Below are 26,751 nucleotides of genomic sequence, written 5' to 3'. Positions count from 1 at the left end.
TTTGCGTTGGGCAGGTGTGCGTAGATGTGTATGTACAGGACTGGAGTGGGAGGGGTCTGCTAACGGTTAGCGACGTCTTTCCGCGGCGCAGCTGCAACCGCGACAGAGGGCGCAGGTCTGCACGTGCGCCCTGGCTCTGGTGCTGACACGCGGGGCTTGCGCGTAGAGACTGGCGCGCGTGCACGCGTGTGCATGCGTATTCACGATGCCGGTGCGGTCCTTTTGCGCTCTTGGCCCTGCACCCCTTTTCCTGCCAGGAGGTGGCGCCCGATGCTAACTTCCCGCCTCCCAGTGAACTTCAGTCCCAGCGCGGGTGGAGGTGGAGGCCATCACCCTCCGGGGCGTGGGCCCACTTGGAGTAGGAGATGGATACGCTGAGGTCTCAGATAGCCAGCGGTGTACCTGTGTTGAGTGTGCCAGGGCCCAAAGAGCGGAGGGGCGGTCCGGGGCCCAGAAGCCCCGCCCTGCCCAGGTGGCGCCAGCTACAGACAGATTGGCTTTATTCATGGACACTCTGGGGGGCGGCTGGGCCGGCCCACCCGGGACACGCTCACACAGTGGGTGGGGGACTCTCCATGCCACAATCACAACACACGACGCCCACGCTCGGACCGAGCGGGCTGAGGGAGGGGGCATGGCACGACCTGGCTCCTGGTTTGGGTTAAAAAAAAATTTTTTAGGAGTCAAAGTGGGGCTGCCCGGGAGGCCCCTCGGAGAACCTCTGTTGGGATGGGGAAGGAGCCATAGCTTTCCCATCTTGGTTTAAAAATACATAGAACATGCTACATTCGAGCAGACACTGGACCAGATGGAGGGTGAGGGTAACAGTGGTGGGGCGGAGCTCCCAGCCGGGCCTCTGCCGACTCCAGTCCACGCCTCAGGGATGAACGCGGGCAGGTAAGACAGACAGAAGGGCAGGGCAGACACTAACACAGGCCCGGAGGAGGTGCCTCGGAGCCGAAGGAAGATCTCGTGTTTGGGGGAGAAGGTAGAAGGACAGCCCTGGCTCTGGGGGTGAGGGGCGGGGCAGGGACAGGAAAGGAATTGTGCTGCTGGTGCGGGGCCCTCCTGGACCCTTACGCCTCTGGCTCGTATTCCTGATATTCCTCCTGCATCAGAGGGAGGGCGTGGAATAGAGAAGAGCATAAAGGAAGTGTTGGAGAGTGAGTGGTCAAATGCAGCCTGCCAGATCCCTCCCCATCAAGGAGGAATAATGTTTGCCCCACCCCCTGGGTGGGGAGAAATCTGGGCTTGAGTTCAGCTGAGAGAGTCCAAGGCAGTTGTGCCTGGGGCCTAGCATTAGGCACTATCTGCCATCTGTCCTGTCCTCCCGACTTCCATGCCCTGGAGCCTGAGTTATTGAAGACCCCCAGCCCAACTCTATCATGCTGGGGACCTCCCACCCAGCTAGGGGTGACCTCGCTCTTCAGGGATGCCCCTCCCCAAGCCCTGTTCCCCCCCTCACCTGGGGTGTTTCCTCATAACTTTCCCCTTCAGGTTCCATCAGGGGTTCAATCAGTGGCTCCTCAGCGGCTTCTTGGGCCACCTCCTCTGGCTGTGAACAGAGAAGAGCAGGGCTGTGTGGGCGACTGGACGGACACTCCTTAAAATCCCACGCTGGTATGCTATGGGTTGCTTGGAAGAGTGAGGTAGACTAGCGTGGCTTGGCAGTGCAAGAGATGTTTAGGTAAGTTGTTGATGTGAGGTCTTAAAAGTGAGAAATGGGATAAAGGTGTGAGTGGTGAATTCCCACCCAATCGTCGGGGAAAACGAGGGGTGTGGAGAGGAGAGGGTGCCCAGCGCTCTGTGCCGCGCAGCTCAGAACCTGGCGGCCTCTATCGCCATCACGGAGACAGAATAGACTGGGAGAGAGCAAATGGGTCTTCTGTTCAGGCACAGCCTGCAGGACTGACTCTGGAGGCTCCCCTCCCAGGCAGAAGAGAGCGAGCTGCAGGCTCAGGTATGGGGCTGGAGAGGGGCTCGTACCATTCCCTCCACTGCCTTCCACCCATCCCTCCCTCCCCCAGGGCTGAGCTTGGCCTGATTTCTTCACTGTAGCTATTTTAAGATAAGCTGGAAGCAACAGCTCATGGTGTTGCTTGGATGTGTGAGCTAAGACTCTCCCCTCCCCCCCTGCATCTGCTGCCCAGATGGGCACAGACCAATGAGCATGCATGTAGAGGTCTGCTAGACACATGGCTGGCCACCTGCAAATGAGCACATATATGTAAACACATAACTTGGGGTGTATGCATGGCTGTAGAAGACCACAGTGGGCTGGCACATGCCTAGGACCCTGGAGCTGTGGTACTGAGAGGTTGGTGCTTCCATTTGCCTTAGCCCCACGGGTAGCTTCTGCTCCTTGGAGCATTGTCTACCTGCACCCCTTTGGGTACAAGGTTTTACATCTCCTGTAAATGAGGATGGTGGCTCATTCCTGTCTTTGTGGAGAAGACCAAAGAAATGAGAAATGTTATTTGCCCAAGTTACCCACCTATGACCAGAACCCAGGAAAGACACGGTTCAAAGCCCCAGCTTGAGGCCTTCAGGGTATAGCTTCATGCTAGACCATGTGTCTAGTGTGCTAAAGGCCTTGGCTCAATCTGCAGCAACCCCATCCCAAATAAATCCCAGCTTGAGCCCTTTGTTTGGAAACGAATACAACAGGACAGCAGAATGGCTCTGGGCCTGTGGTCTAACCGCAGTGGAACATGGACCACTGGGGATGCAGTTGGCATAGACCGTGGCAGGCTTCGCAGTCGCACTGTGGGTTAGGAAAAGCAGACTACAGAAGAGCATGCACTCTTCAGGATGAGATGCTCATGAGATCAAAAGCTCCTGGGCAGTTGCCGTGATGGAAGTCAGGAAGCAGGTGCCCTTGAAGGAGAGCAGGCAGGGCCTGAACTAACGGGAGCTGAGTGGGTACATGGGATGCAGGTGTTTGGGAGGTACTCCCTCCATGAACCAGGCATATTCCACGGCCTCCTGCAGGCCTGGCTAGGTAAGGGACCTTAGGCAGCAGGCCCTAAAGAGGCCAGAAGAGGACACTGGATCCTTTGGAACTAGAGTTACAGATGGCTGTGAGCTACTCTGTGGATGCTGGGGACCTAACTCAGGTCCTCTGCAAGAGCAACACGTGCTTTTAACTGCTGGGCCACCTCTCCAGTCCCAAAAGCAAGAGTATTATATAGCCCTGACAGGCCGCATGTTCCCCGCTGACCTGGTCAGGGAGCATTCTCTGTTTGCGGGCCAGGTTTTCTATCTCGGTAGCTCTCAAGGTGTGGTCTCTAGAACCGCAGCATTAAAGTTGCCTGTGTACTTTCAGCTCCTCACTTCTGCCTCAGGACCTTTGTATTTCCTGTTCAAAACTGCATGAATTACAGTTCCCGCACATCTTCTCAGGGCTGCCTCTCCTTGATCCTTTGGATGTCAGCTCCAACGGCACCTCCCCACGGAAGCCCTCCTGGCTCAGGGAGTCCTGTCACAGTGTTCCCTTCTTCACCGCACATGCACACCCTGTCCGACACCATCACGCACACTGGCTGGCTCTGCACCGTGTTCTCTCACTACCTCCGTAGCATGAATGCAGGGGCCCACCCACCGTGGAACCACTGCGTCTCCACTGGTGCGGACATCCACTCGGCGAGAGGAAACGAATGAACCAGCCACGGCATGTGCAGACGTGCCCAGGAATCCCTAGAATCATGCTGCTAAGTGAACTATGCACTGAGAGCCCCTTCTGGGTCCCTTCACAGGGAGCATCTATACACACCTCCCTCAGCTTCCTTCTGAGCCGAGTGTAGCACAGACTTGTAGGACAGGAGGCAAGCAAGCCTGCGCCCCAGGCGAGGGGAGTCGCGGTGGAGTGGATGGCGGCAGGCACGTGTGCCCGGCATGCGTGGCATGTGGGGGGCGGGGGTCACTTGCCTTCAGGTCTGTGGGGAACTCCTCCTTCTTCACCAGGCCTGTTGCTGCTGCAATGTTTCCGGCGCCGGAGAACACAGCTCCTCCCAGATGTGATGCCTGCTCCTTGGTTTTCTCAGCCACTGGAGCGGGAGTGGGTGAAGGGTTCAGTCCAGGGGTCCCCACACAGTGTCCCAGAGCCTTCCTTCCCCAGGGACAACCCCACACAGAAGCCTCAGGAGTCCCCATGCCCCTCACCCCCCTAGAGCACTAGGGCTGGGATGATACCTGAGGCCACACCTTGTACCACTCCTTCTTTGGTCTTGCTCCCTATGGGAAGAAAGAGGAGCATATTGAAGGAGTCTGAGCACCGTGACCAGAGATTCCAGCCCAATGCAGGGCTCGTGCGGTGAGCAGAGGACCCAGTCAGCAACGGGTCCCCTGAACTGCCTCCCTGGACCCCCTCATTCCACAGTTCTTACCCCCATGCTAATGGCACTCAGTCCCTACACGTACTTCCCCAGGCCTCTGCCCCCCTGCCTCAACACCCACACCCCCAGTGGAGGCTGGCTGTGTGCCAGTACAAAGCTCTTAGCTTCCCCTGGTCTACAGCTTGGGCAGTGTGTGTGTGTGTGTGTGTGTGTGTGTGTGTGTGTGTGTGTGTGTAGTTCTTTCTTCATAGCTGGAAGGCAGAAGCTCTGTAAGGACCTTGCAGTCAGTTAGTAGCTGAGTGAGCATTCAAGGCCGACTTGAAAGTCCTGCTCCCAGACACTGCATGGATGTGCAGCCCAACATGGGAGGCAGTGGTGCTGGGAGGAACAGAGCCATGCATTTGGAAGATGCTCTTGGTGCCCCATGCATGAGTGCCTCCTCCTCCTTTTGAGCAAAGTGGAGAGTGTTAGGTGCAGGCGAGTCTGAAGGTGATGTTCGGATTGTAGAGGGCACTCGTGGCACTGGCTGGGTCTTCGTCAGGGTCGTAGATCAGCAGTGGCAGAGGCGAGAAGCCCTGACCATAGGGTGTGTATCCTCCTGAGCCTGGGGAATCTGTCATGTGCAGACGGAGCCACCAGGCAAAGGCTGGTAAATCTAGGCTAAGACCAATACAGAGGGGAAGAGGCTAGGTTAGCTAGAGTCAAGGGTGAGGCCAGGCTGGGATGAAGTGTGCCCAACACCAAGGGCCAGCCAGAACTTGGAGGCCCAGGGGACAGGAGTCACGTTGGGTGCTATTTGTTCACTCATCAGCAAATCGTTCGTGTGCTCACTGTCAGGAAAGAATATGTAGACTTGAGGGACCGCAAGAGGTGGGGTCACTGCCTGGACATGAGAAACGGGGAACACACGGATATTCTAAAAGGAGACAGGGAGGAGGAACTTAAAACGTGGAACCGGGCAGGTGAAACACCACCTGAGTACCAGGAGCATTGGGTATGGTGAAAAACAATGCTGGGAAATGTAGGCCGTGGTGGGGCCATCATGGGTACTGCATGCTAGGCTACAGGCGCAGAGGCCTTAACACAAAGGTTCCTGAGCTAGGAAGTGCCTGCCAAGGAAAAAGGCGCCATGGCTTGGAGAGGCAGAGCCTATCAGCAGAGAGACACGCCTGGGTGCCAGGGGTTTAAGAAGTGGAAGAGAGGAGAAGGGAGGCCAGAGCCTCGCTGGGCAGATGAGGGCTCAAGGCCGGCTCAACTACCACTGCTCTCCTCTCAGGTGGCAAGGCTCCTGGCCTCCCTGCAATTTGCTATGCTTCTGAAGGTTGGAGGGGCCATTCTGCAATAGTCAGATCATGCCAATCTCTCACTCACAGCCTCTAATAGTAATTACAAGGATGCTCCAGCCTGGCATACGAGGTCTTGTGAACTGGCTCTTGCCTCCCAACCAAGCACATCCTTGACTCCTGGCTTCTGCTTTTCAGACCATTCTATGGTCCTTGTATCCCGCCTTTCTGCGTCCCCGGGTATTCAGGACTGATCCCACACATCACCTTTAGCTCTCTTCCTCCAAATGAGTCCCACACTTGCTACTTGACGTCAGATCCATCACTGAAATGCTGTGCCTCGCCCCGAGGAACTCAGTTCTGTCCCTTTCATCGTCACAGCTCAGCAGCCACACAATGCTTGGCACACAGTATGTTTTCAATGAACACACCGAATTCGCTATGACCTTGGGCAAACCATGCAGCGCTTTCGTATCTTTTCTACAAGAGCAGCCCTGGCCCACCATGTGAGCTCCAAACCAAGTCGGCTAGCTTCCATTTCCAGCCTTTTCTCTTATTATGCAAATAATCCTACAAAGTCCTTTCACACTTTGGGTGAGAGACATTAACCCCCTGGCCTTTGTCCTGACACCAGCTGGCAGCTGAGAGGAGGATGAACTGGAGGGACAGCCTGGTAAACCCACAGGAGTGTGTGTGTGTGTGTGTGTGTGTGTGTGTGTGTGTGTGTGTGTATGGGGGGGTGATAGCTGGAGAGAGCTCCCCAATACCCGGGGAAGGTGGGGCTTCCCAGCTGGATTCATACCCCAGCTTCAGGCTTTCCCAGCTGTGTGACCTTGGGCAGAGTGGTTAACAGAGGGCCCCATTGTCCCTGATCTGCAGGAAAAGGGCCAGGAGCATTAGATGCTGTGGCATTTCCCAGCCTTGGCCTCAGGTGAAGGTTCCCCATCAGGTCACTATTAATAGTGATGACAGGGTAAGAAAGGGGGAGCTTTGATGAGCTCACGACATTGGTCCCTGGTCTCTGCTTTGAACACCACCTTCAATAGCTCCCACCCTGTTCCCACCTTCCTGTGGACAATTCCATGAGCTGGCTGTGTCCCCAGTGACCCCTACTGACCTCGCCCATCTGCTGACTCATATTCTCATGCCCAGACCCCTCAGTCTCTCTGAGGACCCTTCCTGGTGCCCCCGGAAGACACCCAGCCCGGCAGCCCCTTGCCCACCGACATAGAGGACTCCCTCTTTGGTCTTCTCTGCTGCCTCGGTGACCCCCTGCTTGGTTTTCTCAGCTGCAGCCACAACGCCCTCCTTGGCCATGGACAGGCCCTTCATGAACACGTCCATCCTGGCGGCCTGGGGAGGGCAAACACACAAGTGCCAGGCGCTGGCTCCACACCTTCACTCTGGCCCTCCCGGGGGACCTGGTGCCCCCTCCCTCCATCCCTGAGAATTGGCGCGCTTCTGGGCCCAGAGCCCCCTCCTACCCACTCCACTCCCTAGCTCTAGGCCTCAGGGCCATGCTGCGGTGAGTCCTAGCGTCCTTGAAACCCCGGGACGCGGGAGGGGCCACCACCTCGGTTATCCGGAGATCTGCAACCTGCAGGCCCGCAGAACCGGAAGCTGGGCTCGGCGCGAACACCGGGGCCTGTCTGTATACACGACAGTCACACGATCAGCATACAAACACACACCATGGACATGCTCACGTGCACATACATGACATGGGGCGTTCAGAAGCGCATGGACACTGACACACGGGCACAGCCGCACGTCCGCACATCCATCCAGACTGTAGCAACCAGAGGGGACAGGCGCGCATCCTGCAGTGCACCTGCCCGCGCCTGCCCAGCGCTTTCCATCTCTGAGCCCATGTTTCTCCCCAGTGCAGTCTCTATTACCTTCCTCACCTCACCCTTGGTCCTTCTGGACCCCAGTTCGATCCCCTTCCCTGAGCCTCACCTGGGTTTCGGGGGCCGGGCTGGGGATGGAGCTGTGGTGGCGGCAGCGGCGAGCGGACGCCGGGGCTGGGCTATGCCGGGCAGGGTTAGGCTTGGTGCCAATGAGGTCCGGCTGTGGTCAGGCGCTCGGGTCACCGGCCCTGAGCAGGAAGCGCAGCAAAGCTTCGGCCTTAGGTGCTCTGCCACGGAGGATGCTACTCCCGCGCTCCGGCTCTGCTCCGGCTCCAGCTCAGGCGCTGCGGCAGCTCTGAGCTCAGCACCCCCCCTGGTGGCCGCGCCGCCCCTTCCGCCTGACTGACAGGGGGCGGGGAGGGTGACATCTCCCCAGAGCAGGCGAGCCTCCAGGGGAGGGCCTCTGACGTGCAGCCGGGGACCCTGGTGCTGGAGACTCGTAGTCTTTGGGGAGTGTGGGAGGGGGCTATGCGGCGAGAGGAGTGGGGAAGAAATGATGCGGTTGGCTTGGGAGTTCAGATAGAGTCGTTGGTTAATAACTGTGGGATCTTGAACTGCTTGGCTCTCCCTTTGAAATGCCGGTTCCCTCTTCTGTAGAACCAAGGAGGGAGTCAATGCCTCTAGGCAGAGCTTAGGTGTGTGGTGCAGGTTCGAGGGTGGAGACTGGGAAAGAAAAGCGCGGTCCTGACCTCAGGGAGATGCTGTGTGTACGCGCTCATGCCCACGCAGAGATGAGAGGTAGGAAACAAAATCAATGTATCCACACTTAACCAAGCAGGGTTATTTCAGTGAAATGCTGATGTAAGAGACAGAGCTTGAGGCAGGGTCAGTGGACAGCGAAGGCCTCCGTGCGATAGAGATCCAGGGGAAGCAGCCAGGTAGACCGAGACAGGTGAGGGAAGAGCCGCAGAGCCGGACCTTCAAGTGCAAAGGCCGGAGGCCAGAGGCTCTACCACACCGAGGGGCAGTCAGAAGGCGGTGCGACATGAGGGAACTGAGGAGAAGAGGGCAGAGACCTTTGAATACAGGTGGAGATTCCAGATGCACACAGGACCTCCGTCAGTTCTATGACAGAATTATACCCATGGTGTGCAGCCGCAGATGAAAGGGACCCTGCCACTTCAGGGAGTCGGGGGAAGAAGTACAGAGGAGGTGGCACTTAATGTGGGTGAGCTTTTCCCTTGGGAACAAGCTCGGAAGGATGTTTTAAGCTGTGGATATAACGCGGGCAAAGGCAGCGGGACAAAAGCAGGGGTGTGGGAGAAGAACGGTGCGGTAAGGTGTGCCAGCCGCGGACAGCAAGGCATGGGCAAGAAACGCTCACGGCCGTGGCAGGGCTGTAAGTTGGCAAAGCTGTTCGGAGGCCAGTTTGGCAGCGTTTCTCAGCAGTATGAACGCACACTTCTTTTGGATCAACAGCTCCCCTTTCAGGAACTCACTCCATGGGTCCCTACTCATGTGTTCTCATTGACACGTGTGCAGGGGTGGTCATTGTGTAACACAACTGACAATGTTCTAAAGTCCTCTTAGAGGTCTGGCTTCTTCCTTATAGCACATCCGCCCAGTGGCACACTGTGATGTGGCTAGGAGCCAGGAGCCAGACCCCCATGTACCACACACTAATGAAACAAGACGTGGTGTTAGTGAGAATCAGGGTGCAAAACTTGTGGGTGTTGAACAAGCTTATTTTGATACATAGAAAACTATATTACACACTTACATATTTAATAAGTTATATGTAAGAGCAGTTTTCTATATTTCAGCATGTATTTATTATATATAAATATTAGTATATATCAATATATAAGTATATATGAACATATTATAGGTATTTATCACATACTATATGCACTAAATACAGACATGTTCCATACAAATACACATACAGTTGACCTTCCCTACAAAGGGTTCTGCATCCATAGTGTCAACCAACAACTGATCAAGAAGACCAGCTGGAGAGACGGCTCAGTGATTGAGTATATTGATCTTCCAGAAGACCAGAGTTCAATTCCCAGCACCCACACAAGGCCACTCACCCTCATTTATAATTCCAGCTTCAAGGGATCTTCTGGTCTCTACAGGCAGTGTACTTACGTGTGCAACCCACACATATATGCCTAATAATTTTTTAAATCAAATGTTAAATAAGAAGAAAATTTGTGAAAACAAATGACATCTATGCTGAACATATACAAATTTCTTCCCTATGGTGATATTTTATTTGTACTGAAATGTGATTTTATTTGTATGTTAATAAATAAAGTTCCCCAGGGGTCAGAGCTATTAGAGCCATAGCGAAAGCTGGGCTGTGGTGGTGCACACCTTTAACCCCAGCACTTGGTAGGCAGAGCTAGGTAGATCTCTGTGTGGTCAAGGACACAGCCAGCATTGGAGACACACGCCTTTAATCTCAATACCAAACATAGAAGACCTGGAGGTCTGTACAGACAGGCAGTGATGAGGCGGTCATGTGGTTGGGCTTACAACCAATGAGAAGGCAGAACAGAAACACTATATAAAGACAAACACACAGGAAGTAGGTCTCTCTTGGCTGAAGAAGCTAGCTGCAGCAGACAGGTAAGGCTCTTAGCTCTGATCTCTTGGCTTTCTTCTTTGCATTGGTGCTGTGTTTCTTATTTAATAACACGGTTGGTTACATCTACAAATGGCGCCCAACGTGTTGGCAAGAGTTTCCACCTAAAACCTGAGAAAAAAGATTCTAAAACAGAGCTAAAAACAGTTCCTAGTTGTTTCTCTCATGTTAGTGGCAGCCTGCGTGTTTGAGCTACTATGGCGGGTTCCTGGCGTGTGCACTCAACCTGCAATATGGCGGGAATGAGGCCTTTGCAAGTGGCACATAAAGCTGCATGGTGAATTTAGCCTTTGCTAGTACAAAACAAAAAGAGGTTTCTAGGCTACATGCTGCTTTAATACAAGCATAGACCCACTATTTCTGAGAGTTGATGGCTCCCAGAGCTGGCAGAAAATGTGCCACCGCCATGTTGGGAAACTGAAGTGGGCGGAGCCAGCAGCCACAGCGCCAACACCGGTTCAGGCTTAGAAAGCTGCAGTTTAAAGCAATAGGCTCGGGCTGGAGAGATGGCTCACAGGTTAAGAGCACTTGACTGCTCTTCCAGAGGTCCTGGTTTCAGTTCCCAGCAACCACATGGTGGCTCACAACCATCTGCAATGAGATTTGGTGCCCTCTTCTGGCCTGCAGTCATACATGCTATATACATAATAAATAAATATTAAAAAAAGAAAGTATGTAACTTATAAAAAAAAAGCAATAGGCTCAAGGTAATATAAAAAATAAGCCACAAAGATGGCGGCTACCACACAGAGAATCTGGATTATGTTCTCTTTGATATTCATAACTGAAGAAAAACATTTGATTGCAAAAGCTGTTGAGTTATGCTAAAATGTATATTTTAAAGGTATCTTGACTTCAAAATTTGGATATAAGGATATGTTGCTTTGGAAAAGAGGCTCTGCTTTTGTTTCCACAGAAAGCCAGAGGCTATGGATTTGTTCCAGATTAAGATACATCAGGTTTGACCAGCCAAGAACCCCTGAAAGGTCTCCGATGACACCATGGCCCAGATGATCCAACATCCAGAACCATTTCAAGGCAACTGGCTCAGACTATACACCCTCACGGACTACTCCATAATCCTAAAATTTTCTTTTTTGTGTCCCCATAAGATACAGCGCCCCCCTCCAGCAGGAAGTAGTACGAGAAGCTACGCCCAAATTCCCAAATTATATGTAATTTTACTTTGTTAAGGTTAAAACCTTCCTTTTTGAAAAAAAAAAAAAAGAGCCAGGTGGTGGTGGTGGTGGTGGTGGTGGTGGTGGTGGTGCACGCCTTTAATCCCAGCACTCGGGAGGCAGAGGCAGGCAGATCTCTGTGAGTTCGAGGCCAGCCTGGGCTACCAAGTGAGTTCCAGGAAAGGCACAAAGCTACACAGAGAAACTGTCTCAAAAAACCAAAAAAAAAAAAAAAAAAAAAAAAAAAAACAAAAACAAAGAAAAAAGAAAAGGGGAAGTGCTGTGGGATGGCCTGTATGTCAAATTACTCTGATTGGTCAATAAATAAAACACTGATTGGCCAGTGGCTAGGCAGGAGGTATAGGCGGGACTAACAGAGGAGAAAAGAAAGAACAGGAAGGCGGGAGGAGACACTGCCAGCTGCCACCATGACAAGCAGCTTGTGAAGACGCTGGTAAGCCACATGGCAAGGTATAGATTTATGGATTAATTTAAGCTATAAGAACAGTTAGCAAGAAGCCTGCCATGGCCATACAGTTTGTAAATAATATAAGCGTCTGTGTGTTTATTTTATAAGTGGGTTGTCGGACTGCCAGGGCTCGGCGGGACCCGGAGAGAAGCTCTCCAGCTACACTTCCCATTATTTTTTAAGCAGTAGTTACCTAGCACTGCACTGTATCAGGTCTTAGGAGTCCTCCAGGATGATAAGCCTGCGGAAGGTGAGATGAAGCCTGGATGCAGCACCACACCATTGCACATGAGGTCTTGAGCATCCACTGACTTCGGTGCCTGTAGTGGGCCCTGGAATCAATCTCTGATACCAGTGGTTGTTTGTGTACATTCGTAGCCAGAGAAACATAGGACTCTGTGATGACAGCCACAAAACCACTAACTGAATTGCCCCTGGGAGGTAGGGGTACAAAGGGAACAGACTCAGGGACAGGGGCTTTTGTTGTGTGTGTGTGTGTGTGTGTGTGTGTGTGTGTGTGTGTGTGTGTGCTGTTTGAATATTTTCCCTAGCTTGGGAGACTTTGTCCAGAACTCTGGTGTCTGGAAAGCCCTTATAGTTTGCTCAGTAATGGGTTCAGCATCACTCCAGGCTGCACGGTCACCTTCCCAGTGACGGAACTGCCTGGTGTTTGGTCATAGGTGCCTTAGATGCTTACTCAGACGAGCTGCAGGATTTCTATGGCCTGCACTCAGAATTCTGAATGTCAGTAAGATGAAGAGTAAGAAAGGGTGGGCCAAGAGGGAGAAGAGAGGAAGAAGGGAGACAGATGAGCAGTTTATACCTTATACTGCAGGAAACAGGAAGATGTGGAACGATTTTGTTTATAGCTAGGCTAAATCAGACTTGCAGAGATCCACCTGCCTCTGCCTCATGAGTGCTGGGATTAAAGGGATGCACTACCATGCCTGATTGAAATTCTACTTTTTAAGTTAGTTTAAGGGTACAGTCCATCATGGTGGGAAGGCATGGTGATGGGAGCTTGAGGCGGTCAGTCACACTGTGTCCACAGCAAGGAGATGAATGTTGGTGCTCAGCTCTCTTTTTTTTTATCCAGTCCTGGACACGAGCCCATCAAATGGTGCTACCTACATTTAAGGTATGTCTTTCTACCTCAATGAACCAAATCTAGAAACTTCCTCACAGGCACGCATGGAGGTTTGTCTCCTAGGTCATTCCAGACTCTATTAGTTAATAATATTGCCCACAAAGATGTTACTGGCTTCTCTTCCTTTACCCAGTGTGTCCTGGGTGTCCATCAGCTAGGTATGGGAGCTTCAGCTGAGAACAAGATCAGTGGAGACCCTCCATCCTAGCATGCTAGAAGAGATCACAGCAAGTGAGCAGGGCTGCACATGGGTCTGTGACTGTATTGTTCTTGTCAACATCAGCATTTCTTGTCAACATCAAGACAGCCACCTTGCCAAGTCTCCTGTCAACTGCTCCCATCTTGGAGATTTTCCTAGAAGCCAAGCACTCTTCCACTGGAAGATTGCAGGCACTAAGAATATTAAATTAACAAAATTGATAGTGTATTGTGGGTACGAATGCGTGTGTGTGTGTGTGTGTGTGTGTGTGTGTGTGTGTGTGTGTGTGTAGAGAAAAAGACAGGACACTGTGGTGGCTGAGGAGTTTGCATCACCCAGGGAGGCATGGCTGATCAAGCCTGGGAAGCAATGGGATGAGGCTGCGATGGAGAAACCTGGGCAATAGAGAGACTGGCAGACTGTGGGCAGCCCAGCTGCAGGCCAGCGTTGCTGGCACATCGCCAGAGAGAACAGACTAGAAGAGGGAGACCAGAAAGGTGCTGGGACCACTGTGATGAACACAGGAGACAGGAGCCCCTTTTCTCCTCCTCCTGTTGAGATGGGATATTGCTATAGCCCATGCCTTCTTGAATCTAGTAATCCTCCCTCCTATCTGTTCCAAATTCTGGGCTCACAGGTCTGTACTGCTATGTCCATCTTTGCGTTCATCTTATAATTGTTGTTGTATTGGGAGAACACGGCTCTTGGGCATAGGTGACAGCTGGGGTCTGGTTCAGTCACCAGTAGACACCTAAGACTTCGTCCTACAGATGGTTGGATGTGGATTTTAGGTCAGGGTGAGAGATGTCACTGTTTGTGTGACACTGGTGCCCAGGCCTGGGGGAGGCTGTGAAAGGATAAATGGAGATCAGCATGGAAAGGATGCCTGCCTAAGGAACCTTCCAGAGCAAAGAGAGGTTTGAGGCTGTGCTTTCCAGAGAGTCTGCACAGCAGTTAGCACAGAAGAACTGTCACATTGTGGTGTGGGGCTCAGTTCTGTTGGCAAGACCCGGCCATTGCCATCTCAAAATCAGAGCAGTGCTCAGAAGGCCCTCACAGCCTGGGCCTACTAACATCTCCTGATATAAGGGCAGGTGGGCAGGTCATCAGACACAGTCACTCTCCCGCCACGTCCCTGCTGCAGGTGGTCTCCTGGGGTGACAGTGGGTGGAAGGTAGATGGGGAGGGGCGTCACCCGTGCTAGGGTAGGACTGTTCCGTAATGTAGCTGTCTGGGGTTCCCCACACTCCTGTTAAGCTAGCCTGATAAAGCCGTTAGTTCATGAGCTGGGCTGGGCGGAATTGTTTCTGGTCTGTCCTGGGTGCTCTGTCTGTCAGGCTCTATTTGGGATGAACAAGTGTGTATTCTATTTGTTTAATTAAGAGTTCAATGAGTGGTTCTCAGTGCTAAGAATGATATAAAAAGAGGGGTGAGTTTAAAAGTACCTGGGGACAAGCAAGCCTCTTTAGATAGGGTGGGTGGGAAGTGACATTTGAACCCAGCTCTGAAGGACCAAAAGAGAAAATCCATTATCTAAAGAGACTGGGAGTTGATGGTGTCAGTCAGTGGATAGAGGGCTGGCTTAGCATACATGGGGTCCTGGGGTTTGTCTCCAGCACCTTATAAACTAGGGGTACACACCCAACATCCCAGCACTCAGGTGGAAGCAGGAAGATCAGAATTTGGGATAGCCTCAGCTGCATATCAAGTTTGAATCTGAGGCCAGCATGGGCTATGAGACAGGAAGGGAGGGAGAGGGAGGTTAGTAACTGCAAATTCAAAGGCTGAGGCAGGAGGGACCTTGGCCTGCTGGAGGAGCAGTGTGCACCCTACAAAGGTGGATCATGCCAGCCTCCGGCCTGAACTTTGGATCACGTTCTGGTTGTCCAGGAAGGCCTTAAACAAAGAAGTTAAACCATTAGGTCAATGTTTCAGATGACCTCTCTGAGACACACAAAGAATGTTCTGTAAGGAGGCAGGATTGCAAGCGAGGAAGAGTGTTTGGAAAGACTCAGGCAGTGACCAAGGCCAGAGCTGGTGGGATCAGCAAGCGGGAGAGGGAGAAGCAGACAGGAAAGCTTCCGAACAGGAAGTGGGATTCACAGAAGAGCGTCTCTCTGTGAGACCAGGATGAATAAAATAATGTGGACGACCCATCTCCAGAAAGACTATATTCCAGAACTGGAATGTTTTTTGTTTAGAATAGCAGTAAAAACAGAAAAGTGTAAAATAAGTGGTGATGGAAACCCAGATGCAGAGACTTCTTCAGCCTTTTCTGATAAGGATGAGGTACAAGATGAAGAAAATGAACTAGCATCAGTTGCAGGGGAAAAAACACAGAGAAAGATCCGTAAGTCACTTCTTTGGTCCACTGGGAAAAACTATCTGGCTGCAAGACAGCGGCTACCTTCTGAGAAGACCACTCACATGAACGCTAGGGTGGAAGATGAGCACTGGCCCCTTCAGGGAGCAACCAAAGCAGACACAATCTGTGAGCTGGACTGGGAGAGGGAGGCTGGGGCTCCTGAGTACCGCCCCGCACGGTGTGCGAGGAAGGAAGCAAAGAGGAGTCCTTCTTACTTCAGCATGGTGCACGTATCCACACCCAAAAAAGGCCTCCTGGCCTCCTTGGCCTCCTGGTGTTGGGAACAGAGACACCTTGGAACCCCTCCTGATGAATCTGAAGAGCAACCCGGCGGAAACTGCATTCAGTATCGTCAGGAGCACAGACATCTTCGGAATTGTGGGAGGCTTGCAAACTCTTCCCTCTGTCTTAACAGTTCTAGTGATTTTCTTAAGTTTCCAGGCTCCAGGTCCTCCTCTGTGTGAGGGTAAAATAGTCCCATAGCGCAGAGGCAACTCGGGCATCATGACAGACATCCCATCCGTGCTCATTGCAAAGCTCTTCCAAGTGACTTGTCTGACCTTGATATCAAAATGTATTTGAGAGTTCTTCAGAGTCATCTTTGCTGATTTTTGTGGAGTTTGTGAACTTTACCAGATATTTTAAAACTTATTTATACTTCAAAACTTGAAAAGGGACCATTGGTTCAGCAGGTGAAGGTGCTTGCTGCCAAGCCTGATGACTGGAGTTTGATCCTTCGCACCCACATGGTAGAAAGAGAGCTGGCGGCCACAAGCTGTCCTCCGACCTCCACATGTGTGTGGTGTGCTCATCCACTTACACTACTCCCCACCATAAGAAAATAAATTAATAAAAATGTGGGGCCAGTAAGATGGCTCAGTGGATGAAGGTACCTGCTTGCCTGACAACTTGAATTCAATCTCTGCAATCCACATGGTAGAAAGAGAACTGATTCCACCAAGTTGTTCTGTGACTGACCTACGCACATGTGTACACACACACACACACACACACACACACACATGCTGTGGTGGTTTGAATGAGAATGGCCTCCATCAGCTCATATATTTGAATGCTTGGTTATATATTTGAACTGGTGAAATTGTTTGGACAGGATTAAGAGGTGTGGCCTTGTTGGAGTGGGTGTGGCCTTATGGGAGGAGGTGTGTCACTGAGGGTGGGCTTTGAGGTTTTAAAAGTCCAGGCCATTCCAGTCAGTGCTCTCTCTCACTTCATGCTTGTGGATTAGGTGTAAGCTCCCAGCGACTGCTCCAGAACCATGCTGCCCTGCTGCCCTGCTCCCTGCTATGATTATCATGGACTCACCCTCTGAAAGGATAAGCTCCCATTAAATGCTTCCTTCTATAAGTTGTCTTGGTCATAGTGTCTCTTCATAGCAATTTAAAAGTAACTAAAACATACATACACACACACACACACACACACACACAAAACAACGACAAAGACCAATCAATAAATGGTAAAAGAATTTAAGTAAGTGTAATGCAATGTTTTTTGTTTGTTTGATTGTTTTTTTGAGACAGGGTTTTGTAACACGAATTGCTAAATGGTCTTTTACTAAAAAACCCGGAGCCAGATATTGGGGTAAATGCTAAAAGATCAGCAAGACAAAGAAACTAGCTGCTGCCACATCTCACCTCACCAACTCCATGAATTTTCTGACTTAAGCCTCTGAGTCCTCAGCTGAAAAGGCTCTAGTTCCTCCTGTCTCCTCATGCCTCATATACCTTTCTCCACCCAGCCATATCACTTCCTTCCTGGTACTGGGATTAAGGGTGTGTGCCACCCACCACTGCCTGACCTCTATGTTTAATCTAGTGGCTCATTCTGTCCTCTGATCTTAAGGTAAATTTTATTAGGGTACACAATATGTCACCACAGGGTTTCTCTGTGTAGCCCTGGCTTTCTGGAACTCCCTCTGTAGACCAGGCTGCCCTCAAACTCATAGAGATCCGCCTGGCTCTGCCTCCCGAGTGCTGGGATTAAAGGCGTGCACCACCACCGCCACCCCGGTGTAATGTAATTTTTTAATAAAAAAAAAGGCAGTTAAACACGTTTAGAAACATACTCGACATGTTTTCATAAAAAGATTTATTTGTATCTTATGTGTATGAATGCTTCGTCTGCATGTTTGTCTGGGCACCACATGCATGCAGAGGTGCCTGTGGAGGCCGAGGAGGGCACTGGATCCCTTGGTACTGGAGCTACAGATGGTTGTTAGCTATGTGGGTGCTGAGAATCAAACCCGGGTCCTCCGCAAGCGCAGCCAGGGCTCTGACTGTTGCGCCATCGCTCTGGTCCCCTAGCCCGCCTCCCGGACACACTTCTCACAGCCCTGTAGACCACCCTTTCTCACCTCATCAAGGTACATGACCCTCCTTGTGACGAGGGGTCAGTCACCCATCCAGACACACAGAACTGCATCTTGGTCCAGGTCGGGTTTTACCTGCCTCTTCCTGCTGACTTGTGCACTGCTATACAGACTCTTGATTCTAGGACATGCTGTCCCACCCCGCAAGGTCCTTATTTGCAAACCATGACAAAGGCAAACTGACAGATGATAAGGAACTCTAAGAGAGAGGGTGGTTACCATAGAGCAGTGGTTCTCACCCTTTCCAATGCTGTGACCCTTTGACATGGTTCCTCATGTTGTGGGGACCCCAGCCATAAAATTATTTAATTGCTACTTCACAACTGTAATTTTGCTGCTGTTATGAATGTAATGTAAATATCTGATATAAACCCCAAAGGGGTTGTGACCCACACAGGTTGAGAACTGCTATCACAGAGGACTAACTACCAAATGGCTCAAGCTTTCTTTTTTCTTCCTTCCTTCCTTCCTTCCTTCCTTCCTTCCTTCCTTCCTTCCTTCCTTCCTTCCTTCCTTCCTTCCTTCCTTCCTTTCTTTCTTTCTTTTTTAAAAAAAGACTTATTTATTTATTATGTATACAGTGTTGTGCCTGCCTGTATGCCTGCAGGCCAGAAGAGGGCACCAGACCTCATTAAGGATGGTTGTGAGCCACCATGTGGTTGCTGGGAATTGAACTCAGGACCTCTAGAAGAGCAACCAGTGCTCTTAACCACTGAGCCATCTTTCCAGCCCATCTGGCTCAAGCTTTCTAAACAAAAGCAGAAACAAAAAGCCCCATAGTTTGGTACTGACTGACCAAAAGTGTAAATACAAATAAAGTAAAAGTTTTAAAGAGAAACAAAGAAAAGAAAAATTTCAGAGCAGTGCTGAGATTCAAGACCTCCAGGTTGTCAGCCCCACTCAGCTGCTCCTTAAAGACAGGCTGACCTTGGCAAAGAGCCAGACTCCCAGCAGGCCCAGGGATTTATCTTAGGGCCTTGGACACCACAGCCCTGAACTCCAGGAGCTGTAGAAGGCCCTGTCATGCTTGGAAGTCGCCCTGTGCCAGGGAAGGGTCAGGGCTCTGAGACAGCTGAGACCATGCCCACCCCTGGAGAGAGCTGATCCCTCAGTCCATCAGACACAGATCCACAGCCTTGTCCCAGCCTGGGCCTCCTCCAGGGCTGCCTGGGTCTAGTTCCACAGTGCCCTTGAAGAGCTCATCCCTGCCTTGAATTTTCGTCCTTGCAGTTGAGGGGAACACAGCAGGCCAGGTTTCAGACCTGAACCTGAAGGCTCTGGCAGAGTCTGCTTCCTGTCTTTGGGGATGTTTGCCCTGGAAACCCATGGGAACCAGCCACCACACTGTGAAAGCTGAGCAGCCACACACAGAGAAGCCACACAGAGCTGAGGTTCCTGTTGACAGCTGCACTAGCCACCTCATGGGAGTGACAGATGCCCTCAGCCCCAAGCTGTGAGCCAGCCTAGCTTATCTTGCTTTGGAGCAGAGTTGAGCTGACCCCACAGGTACCCCGAGCATCTACAAGCATAGTAAAGATTCTCACTGTTGCAGGTCACTAAGATAGGCTGTGCTACAGGCAATAGGGATGTGGACCTTTGTCCTTCTCTGGTCTTCCAATATTTCTAGACATATCACCTCTTCATCTTCTCTGCTGCCTCTGCCAAATGGCACACTTTAACATCCTGGTGGGTGTCCTCCCAATTATTTTTATGGTTATAGTCTCCGGCAGTGGTCTGAGAACCTGACTGTGGTGGTTAATGCCTCCCCACCCCTCACCCCACACACCAGGCAGGGTCTCTCTGTATAGCCCTGGCTGTCCTGGAACTCACTCTGTAGTCCAGATGGGCCTCAAACTCAGAGAACCTCCTTCCTCTGTCCAGTGCTGGGACTAAAGGCATGCGCCACCACACCCAGCTTTGTGGTGGTTAATTTTGATTAAAAAGTATTTAAAGCATTTAGGCCTAGGACATTAGTTAGTTATACCTTCAGGTGTGTCTGTGAAGTCATTTTCAGAGAGGCCTGGTTGAGAGGGGGAGGCTGACTGACTGTGGGTAGCACCATTGTGTGGGTTAGCCTAGGGTTACAGACTGGAGAAAGGGAAAAGAGAGCCAGCTGAGAACCTGTGTTCCCTGTTCTCTGCTTCCGATCCACGAAAATGTGGGCCATGCCTTCCCAGACACAAAGACGGAACCTGAGACCTGTGAGCCTGAATGAACTGATCAGAAATGCAAATCTTCAGGTTGAACTCAGACCTAAGCAACCAGAAACTTGAGGACAGGGCCCAATAGTCTTGAAATAAAAGAGTTTTTAAAGTGCGTATGTGTGCACGTGGGTGTGTATGTGTGTACCATCATGTGGAGATCACAAGACAGCCTAAGGGGGCTGATTTTTTTCCTTCTACCTTGTAGGCTGCAGGGACTGTCCGTCCTCAGGAGATTGGAGGCAAGTGCCTTTACCTGCTGGGCCAAGGTGTCGGCCCCCAGCAGGCAATTCTCATCTGTGTATACAAACAAGACCTACAGCACTCTAAGGCCCAGGACAGATCCCAGACTTTCTCCTCCCAGCCCTTGCTCCTTTCCGGCAGAAGCTTATGCTGGTGTAGACTGGGGTCTGTGCTCAAGGTCACGGACGAGTCTTGTTCCCACCAGATCCTGGCACAGAGGGTGCAGCACCATTAACAGAAAAATGGTGCTGGGGTTGGAGCCCAGGGCTGTTCAGCTCCACCCACCCATTTGGTGCCATCATTGCACGCCACTGCCAAGCCTTGTGCCCCAAGTACTGTGGGGTGGCTAGAGATGTGGGTTGAGAAGGGTGGCTTGTCAGCCTCTGGTTGATCATTCCACCCTGCCCCTTCTGCGAGAGGAGGTTGAGCAACCTTTTGAGAACGTGGAGGCTGCAAAGCTTAGCTTCGTATCTTCCCCTCCACTGCCCAGGTGGAGCTTTCACCTGGCATCCATCAAGCAGTGGGCCAGGCCTTATTCTCTGAACCTCACGTGCAGGTTCTGAGTCGTATGCTGACCTCCTGAACTGCAGGTTGGGGGCAATGAGGCTCCATGGGTTCAGTAACTTGGATGGGTGGAGGGAAGGACTTAGACACATGCTAGGTGACTGTGGCACTGTGCTTACCAATGATGTCCAGGAGAAGAACATTCAGATGAGTGTCCTTGGCAGGAGACATGGAGGGCAGCCCCATAGTGGATGGGGGCCCGACAAGGTAGAGGGCCTCAAGGTGCCAAGCCCTCCAAATTCTCACGACAAATCAGGAGTGTGGCTTTATTTTTTTTTTTTGTTTTGTTTTGTTTTTGTTTTTTGTTTTTTGAGACAGGGTGTCTCTGTGTAGCTTTGCGCCTTTCCTGGATCTCGCTCTGTAGACCAGGCTGGCCTCGAACTCACAGAGATCCGCCTGCCTCTGCTTCCCGAGTGCTGGGATTAAAGGCGTGCGCCACCACCGCCCGGCATGAGTGTGGCTTTTAATAAAAAGCCTACCAGTCTTTAAACATTAGCAAATGGCTACCCTTTTGTTTTGTTGAGGTGGGCTCTCTTATAACTCAGGCAGCCTCAAACTCCCTCAGTACCTGAGAGACTGGCCTTGAACTCCTGATCCCCCTGCTTCTACCACCCAGGTGCTAAGATTACGGGCATGTGCTACCTCCTTCAGTGACTGACTGCTTTAAAAACTCAGCTGCTTCTAGAGCCAGATAAATGCCACTGGATGAAACTGAAGGTGTACATGGAAGGGGTGTGTGTGTGTGTGTGTGTGTGTGGTTGGCCCTGTGTGGTGCCATGGGTTCCACTGTAGAGAGAGCATGGGCAAGCTCAGCAGCCTTGTCATAGATGCAGTGACCTATGATGATGTACATATCAACTTCACGTGTGAAGAGTGGGCTTTGCTGGATCCTACCCAGAAGAGTCTCTACAAAGATGTGACGCTGGAGACCTACAGTAGCCTTACTACTATAGGCATAAAAGAAGTCATACTGGAGGCAAACCCTATGAATGTAGTCAATGTGGTAAAGCCTTTTCACATCAGAGTCATCTCTACATTCATAAAAGAATCCATACTGGAGAGAAACCCTATGAATGTAATCAGTGTGGAAAAGCCTTTTCACAATGGAGTCAGCTTCACGTTTATAAAAGAACCCATACTAGCCGGGCGGTGGTGGCGCACGCCTTTAATCCCAGCACTCGGGAGGCAGAGGCAGGCGGATCTCTGTGAGTTCGAGGCCAGCCTGGTCTACAAAGCGAGTTCCAGGAAAGGCGCAAAGCTACACAGAGAAACCCTGTCTCGAAAAACCAAAAAAAAAAAAAGAACCCATACTGGAGCGAATACCCGCTACCGTGTGTGTGTGTGTGTGTGTGTGTGTGTGTGCGTGTATGTGTGTGTGCGCGCACACACATGTGTGAGTGTGTATCTGTGTGTGTGAATGTGTGTATCTGTGTGTGTGAGTGTGTGTATCTGTGTGTATGTGTGTACGTGTGTGTGTGTGTGTGTGTGTGTGTGTGTGTGTGTGTGAATGTTGCTTCCTCTGTCATCCGTAGAACAACCTGCTTCAAAGTCAGGTTTCCCTCAGTAGGTCTCAAATACCCTAAGAGCAAACCCCAAATGCTGACTCTTACTTTCAATTCTCTGAGTACCCCCACTGCCTGAGGGTGGGCTTTTCTGGTCACAGCTGTGCAGGGTGATGAGCACTTACCTTCTAACTGAAGGAGTCTGGTAAATCCCTATCCCATCCCACCCCGCCCCCACCCCACAAACTCCTCCATCCACCTGTCGGCCCAGGTGGGACTGGGTTCTCTGGTGGGTTAAAAGCAAGGCCCTGTGGGCCTCTCCTCTTAGTTGTTGGTGGAGCCTTGTCATGGCCACTGCGGACGCTGTGAGTCTACCTACCTGCCTATCCCAGAGCCATTGACTAGCTGGGGTGAAGAAAATGGGGACAGGGGCCAGCTAGAACCAGGGCTTACAGATCACAGTTTGTTTTTTGTTTTTGTTTTTTAATTTCCCAGGCAGGGTTTCTCCATGTAGCCCTGGCTGTCCTGGAACTCACCGAGATCCACCTGTCTCTGCCTCCTGAGTGCTGGGATTGAAGGGGTGCGCCACCGCCGCCCCAGCTCTGGCTCACTCCCTATTCTTTTCTCTGGTCAGATAGTCAAAGCTGAGGGTGGAGAGTATAGGAGGAAGGAAGTGGAGGAAGAAAACTCACCAGAAGCGGCTGTGGCGGTCCTGCCGGGAGGAGAAGCCAGAGACCTCCCTGGAGCCCTTCAGACTCCGAGGAGGATGGCTGACAGAGAATGCCCACTCGAGGTCCTGAGAGAGCAGCATCCCCTGCAGTACAGGTAGGGAGGCCACAGGGACACGGTCCTGTGTGAGGCCAGGGTCTGTGCCCCTTGAGCTGCCCGAGACCCTTGGGTCCTGCCTCCTACTCAGTGGACTTTTAAATAATGTATGTATGTATGTGAGTGCTCTATCTTCCTGTAGGTCTGCATGACAGAAGAGGGCATCAGATCCCATTACAGATGGTTGTGAGCCTTCATGTGGGTGCTGGGACTCGAGCTCAGGACCTCTGGAAGGGCAGCCAGTGTTCTTAACCACTGAGCCGCCTCTCCAGCTCTCACTGGACTTCAATACCCTCTCACCCAGCCTGCAGGGATAACTAGCTTCCATACTTTGGGGGCTATGTCTCAGATCTCACCTCCTACTTCACAAGCATGTTAACCAGGTGTGCAGAGGTGTCCGTCATGTGGGTCTTGACTCTCCTCTCTCCTCATTCCCAGGTGGGGTCTGTGGTTCTTCAGAAATGACCGAAGCCGGGCCTGGCAGGACAACCTGCAGCTAGTCACCAAGTTGAACACTGTGGAGGACTTCTGGGCGTGAGTGTCTGCCCTCAGGGGCTCTGAGCTGTGGGTCAAAGGCATCATAGCCTGCCACCTTCTCAGGGGTTTGTCAACCTTTGCTGGGAGCTGGGGGTTGGTAGTTTCTGGCCACAACCTCCCAACCCTCCCTCTCCTGCAAAGCTCCTCAGGCCAGGGAGAGGCAGGAGTGAACCCCACTACTCTGTGCCTTTGTGACCCTGACCAGGTTCCTTTCTCTCTGGAAAGCTGGCTCAGCCACAGTAAGGATTAGGCTGCTGCTTTAGCATTTATGTGCTAGAGAAGAAAGCCAAGAAAGGCCACACAAACTCAAGAAGGAGGCCCAGCTGGAATGCCCTACTGGAGTGGACTTGATCAGGCTTTCTTAGTTGGGTCAGGTTCCTAGAGAAGGGATTCCAGGCAGCAGGGCCCAGGTGGTGTGTGGAGGGGGTGGGGAGGCCCTGAAAGGAAGCAGGTGGTGGGAAGGTAGGTCTGGTGAGGATTTGGCAAATCAGGGTCAGGTGAACCATGGGCTGCAAAGCCTTGAACTCTGGGTGGGGTCTTTCCAGGACGTACAGCCACATCAAGTTGGCCAGTAAGCTCTCCTCTGGCTGTGACTACGCTCTGTTCAAGGTAGGCTCTGCTCAAGGGACTGATTCCAGGGCTTTCCCCTCACGGATGGCTGGTTTGTGGGCAGCTATGGATGCTTGAGTCTGGAGGGAAGAGGGTCTCAAGGCTCTTTTGGCCTGCCTTCTAAACTAGCGTGAGCATCAAAGTTGTGTGTGCCAGGGGGTGTGGGGGCACTCCTTGTCATGTCCAGTCTCATCTTGGAGGCACTACCATCTGCATTTAGAGGTTTCTCTGGGTGTCTTCTGCCCAGTAAGGTTTGGGGACCACACAGCCAAGCCTGGGATGTCTACCCTAGCCCACAGAAATTCTGACCCAGAGGCACCCTGTTCAGTAAAGGTGACAAGCCCACAGACAAGTTTGCAAAAGGTGGCAACTATGAGGCTCAGTGGCTTGTGGTGTTTTGGAAGGGGCCCGTGTTGGAGGCTGAGTGACTGGAGGCAGGCCCTGCTTGTCAGAGGGCATGTAGGTAAGAAGCAGGCCTAGTTAAGGCCTGGGTACAGAGCAGACAAGGCGCTGGGCAGAGGGGCCTTGGTGCCCACTTCCTTTTAAACCAAGGGAGGCCGTCGAGCTGCCACTCCTCACAGGATGGCATCCAGCCCATGTGGGAGGACAACAGGAACAAGCGGGGTGGCCGCTGGCTGCTCAGTCTTGCCAAACAACAGCGCCACATTGAACTGGACCGTCTGTGGCTGGAGACGGTGAGTGGCGGCGGCGGCGGGAAGGGTACAGGTGTGGGTCTTCAGGAGGGGGTGGCCTCAAAGCTGGTGGGGTGGACCCTGCATCCAGGCTGGAACACCTGCCATTCCCCTTCGGGTCCAGTTGCTGTGTCTGCTTGGGGAGAGTTTTGAGGAGCATGGCAAGGAGGTGTGTGGGGCTGTGGTCAACATCCGCGCCAAGGGAGACAAGATCGCCGTGTGGACAAGTGAGGCCGAGAACCAGGCGGGAGTGATGCACATCGGGTGGGTCCCCTCTGCATGGGTTTTGGGGGCTGGGTGGGTGGTGGCCTGGCCTGCAAGGGAGACCTCTGGAACCCTCTGCGCTGGCTCTCCCTTATTCTTTACCCACTTGGATAAAAGGAGTTGGAATGGAGATTCAAACCACTTTAACTAAAGAAGTTTTCATTTTCACGGAAGGGTTCTGTGGGTGCTGGTCTTGTCTGTGAGTAAGACAGGTAAAACAGGGGAGACTGTGGCACCTGAATGAATGAGCTGGGGCTAGATTATATCTGCCATCTTTCCCCGTCTCCTACTCCAGGCATGTGTACAAGGAGCGTCTGGGCCTCTCTACGAAGACTATCATTGGGTACCAGGCCCACACAGACACTGCTGCTAAGAGCAATTCCTTAGCCAAGAACAAGTTTGTGGTGTGAGGTAGACTTCAGCCACCACTCACGGGACGCCCTCGTACTGCTGTTTGGTGCACAGGGAAGACTAAACTGTGGGTCCTGGGGCCGACAGCTTGGCTCTTTACCTGTCTTGGAACACACATAAGCACCCTCACCCCTTAGATAAGGTCTCACTATGTTGCCCAGGTTAACTTCTTTTTTTTTTTTTTTTTTTTTTTTTTTTTTTGCCTTAAGACATCCTCCTGCTCCAGACTAAATAACTGGGATTACAGGAGTTCACCATTGTGTCTGGATTCATAATAGTCTTCTTCAACATTTGTTGGGCCCAGTCCTGTGGCAGCTGGCCAATACTTATAAACCACACTCGATCCCTAGCTCTGTGTGTGGCCATTTGGCAAAGGCAGGGTGAAGCAAAGTCCTGGCTCAACCCCGCCAAATGAGGACAGGAGAATCCCGTGGCCAACACTTCTCTGTGCCTGCCTGGGAAGAGGACCGGGTGGCTCGAGGCACGCTCTTCTGCTTGGGAGATGTTAAGAGTAGTTCAGTTCTTTGTAAGCACAAAAACTTATGGGTTACCCCTCACCAGATCTGTAGTTTGGGTGCCCATGCTAAACCCTGTCCCTTCCCTAGACCAACTGTGACTTGGTCCTAGGATCAACTGCCCTCCCTACCCACTATACCCCAAGTCCTGGAGTAGGTTGGAGGGAAAACATTGAGATTTGTAAAGACAGGTGAGCTCTGGGGACTGAGAAAGCCTTACACAGTCCTATCAAGACAGGATGAGGGTCCAGTGGGTTCTGTGTCTCCTGCCTTAGGGCGGGCTGAAGTACATCAGTGGATACACCATAGCACCATGAAGAAATTACTGATGGTTGCACCTCATCATGGTTTTGTTAGAAGGGGGTCTACTTGAGGCTAATGATGCTTAGGCCCTTTTTGTATCTGTTCTACATAAATACTTTGGAATAAACGTGGAGTCTAAATATTTAAGATCTAGGCTTCCCTAAATCTGGATCTGCAGGACTCCAGTGAGTCCCAGATACCAAGGAAACCGGGAA

At 51.8% G+C, this 26,751-nt stretch overlaps 2 protein-coding genes across 2 annotated transcripts; one reads left to right on the top strand and one right to left on the bottom strand.

Annotated features, from left to right (window-relative positions):
- Positions 1-483: 483 nt before the first annotated feature.
- On the bottom strand, positions 484-7,852 carry Sncb (synuclein beta). The gene is made up of 6 exons (XM_028863741.1): positions 7,577-7,852; positions 6,841-6,970; positions 4,192-4,233; positions 3,928-4,046; positions 1,466-1,555; positions 484-1,109 (listed from the first exon to the last, which is right to left on the bottom strand). Exons 2-6 carry the CDS (start codon positions 6,959-6,961, stop codon positions 1,077-1,079), a joined length of 405 nt encoding a protein of 134 aa, XP_028719574.1. The 5' UTR covers positions 6,962-6,970; positions 7,577-7,852; the 3' UTR covers positions 484-1,076.
- A 776-nt stretch (positions 7,853-8,628) lies between these two features.
- On the top strand, positions 8,629-25,717 carry Eif4e1b (eukaryotic translation initiation factor 4E family member 1B). The gene is made up of 8 exons (XM_028863839.2): positions 8,629-8,802; positions 20,280-20,357; positions 23,015-23,205; positions 23,644-23,739; positions 24,288-24,351; positions 24,933-25,046; positions 25,168-25,307; positions 25,603-25,717. The coding sequence occupies exons 1-8, from the start codon at positions 8,629-8,631 to the stop codon at positions 25,715-25,717; spliced, it is 972 nt and encodes a 323-aa protein (XP_028719672.1).
- The last annotated feature ends 1,034 nt before the right edge of the window (positions 25,718-26,751 follow it).

Source organism: Peromyscus leucopus, chromosome 5 (assembly GCF_004664715.2).
Source record: "Peromyscus leucopus breed LL Stock chromosome 5, UCI_PerLeu_2.1, whole genome shotgun sequence".
Taxonomy (NCBI): Eukaryota; Metazoa; Chordata; class Mammalia; order Rodentia; family Cricetidae; genus Peromyscus; species Peromyscus leucopus.
The sequence above is the reverse complement of the archived record's forward strand: the minus strand, read 5'-3'. Positions and strand labels throughout refer to the sequence as shown.

Bases quoted from the DNA above. Each gene is read 5' to 3' on its own strand.
- Sncb (XM_028863741.1), bottom strand. From the start codon at position 6,961: ATGGACGTGTTCATGAAGGGCCTGTCCATGGCCAAGGAGGGCGTTGTG. The intron at 4,234-6,840 runs GTGGGCAAGGGG...TTCTTCCCATAG, and splicing joins AGAGGGAGTCCTCTATGTCG to GGAGCAAGACCAAAGAAGGA. The intron at 4,047-4,191 runs GTATCATCCCAG...CTCCCGCTCCAG, and splicing joins GGTACAAGGTGTGGCCTCAG to TGGCTGAGAAAACCAAGGAG.
- Eif4e1b (XM_028863839.2), top strand. From the start codon at position 8,629: ATGAAAGGGACCCTGCCACTTCAGGGAGTCGGGGGAAGAAGTACAGAG. The intron at 8,803-20,279 runs GTAAGGTGTGCC...TCTACCTTGTAG, and splicing joins TGTGGGAGAAGAACGGTGCG to GCTGCAGGGACTGTCCGTCC. The intron at 25,047-25,167 runs GTGAGTGGCGGC...CTTCGGGTCCAG, and splicing joins ACCGTCTGTGGCTGGAGACG to TTGCTGTGTCTGCTTGGGGA.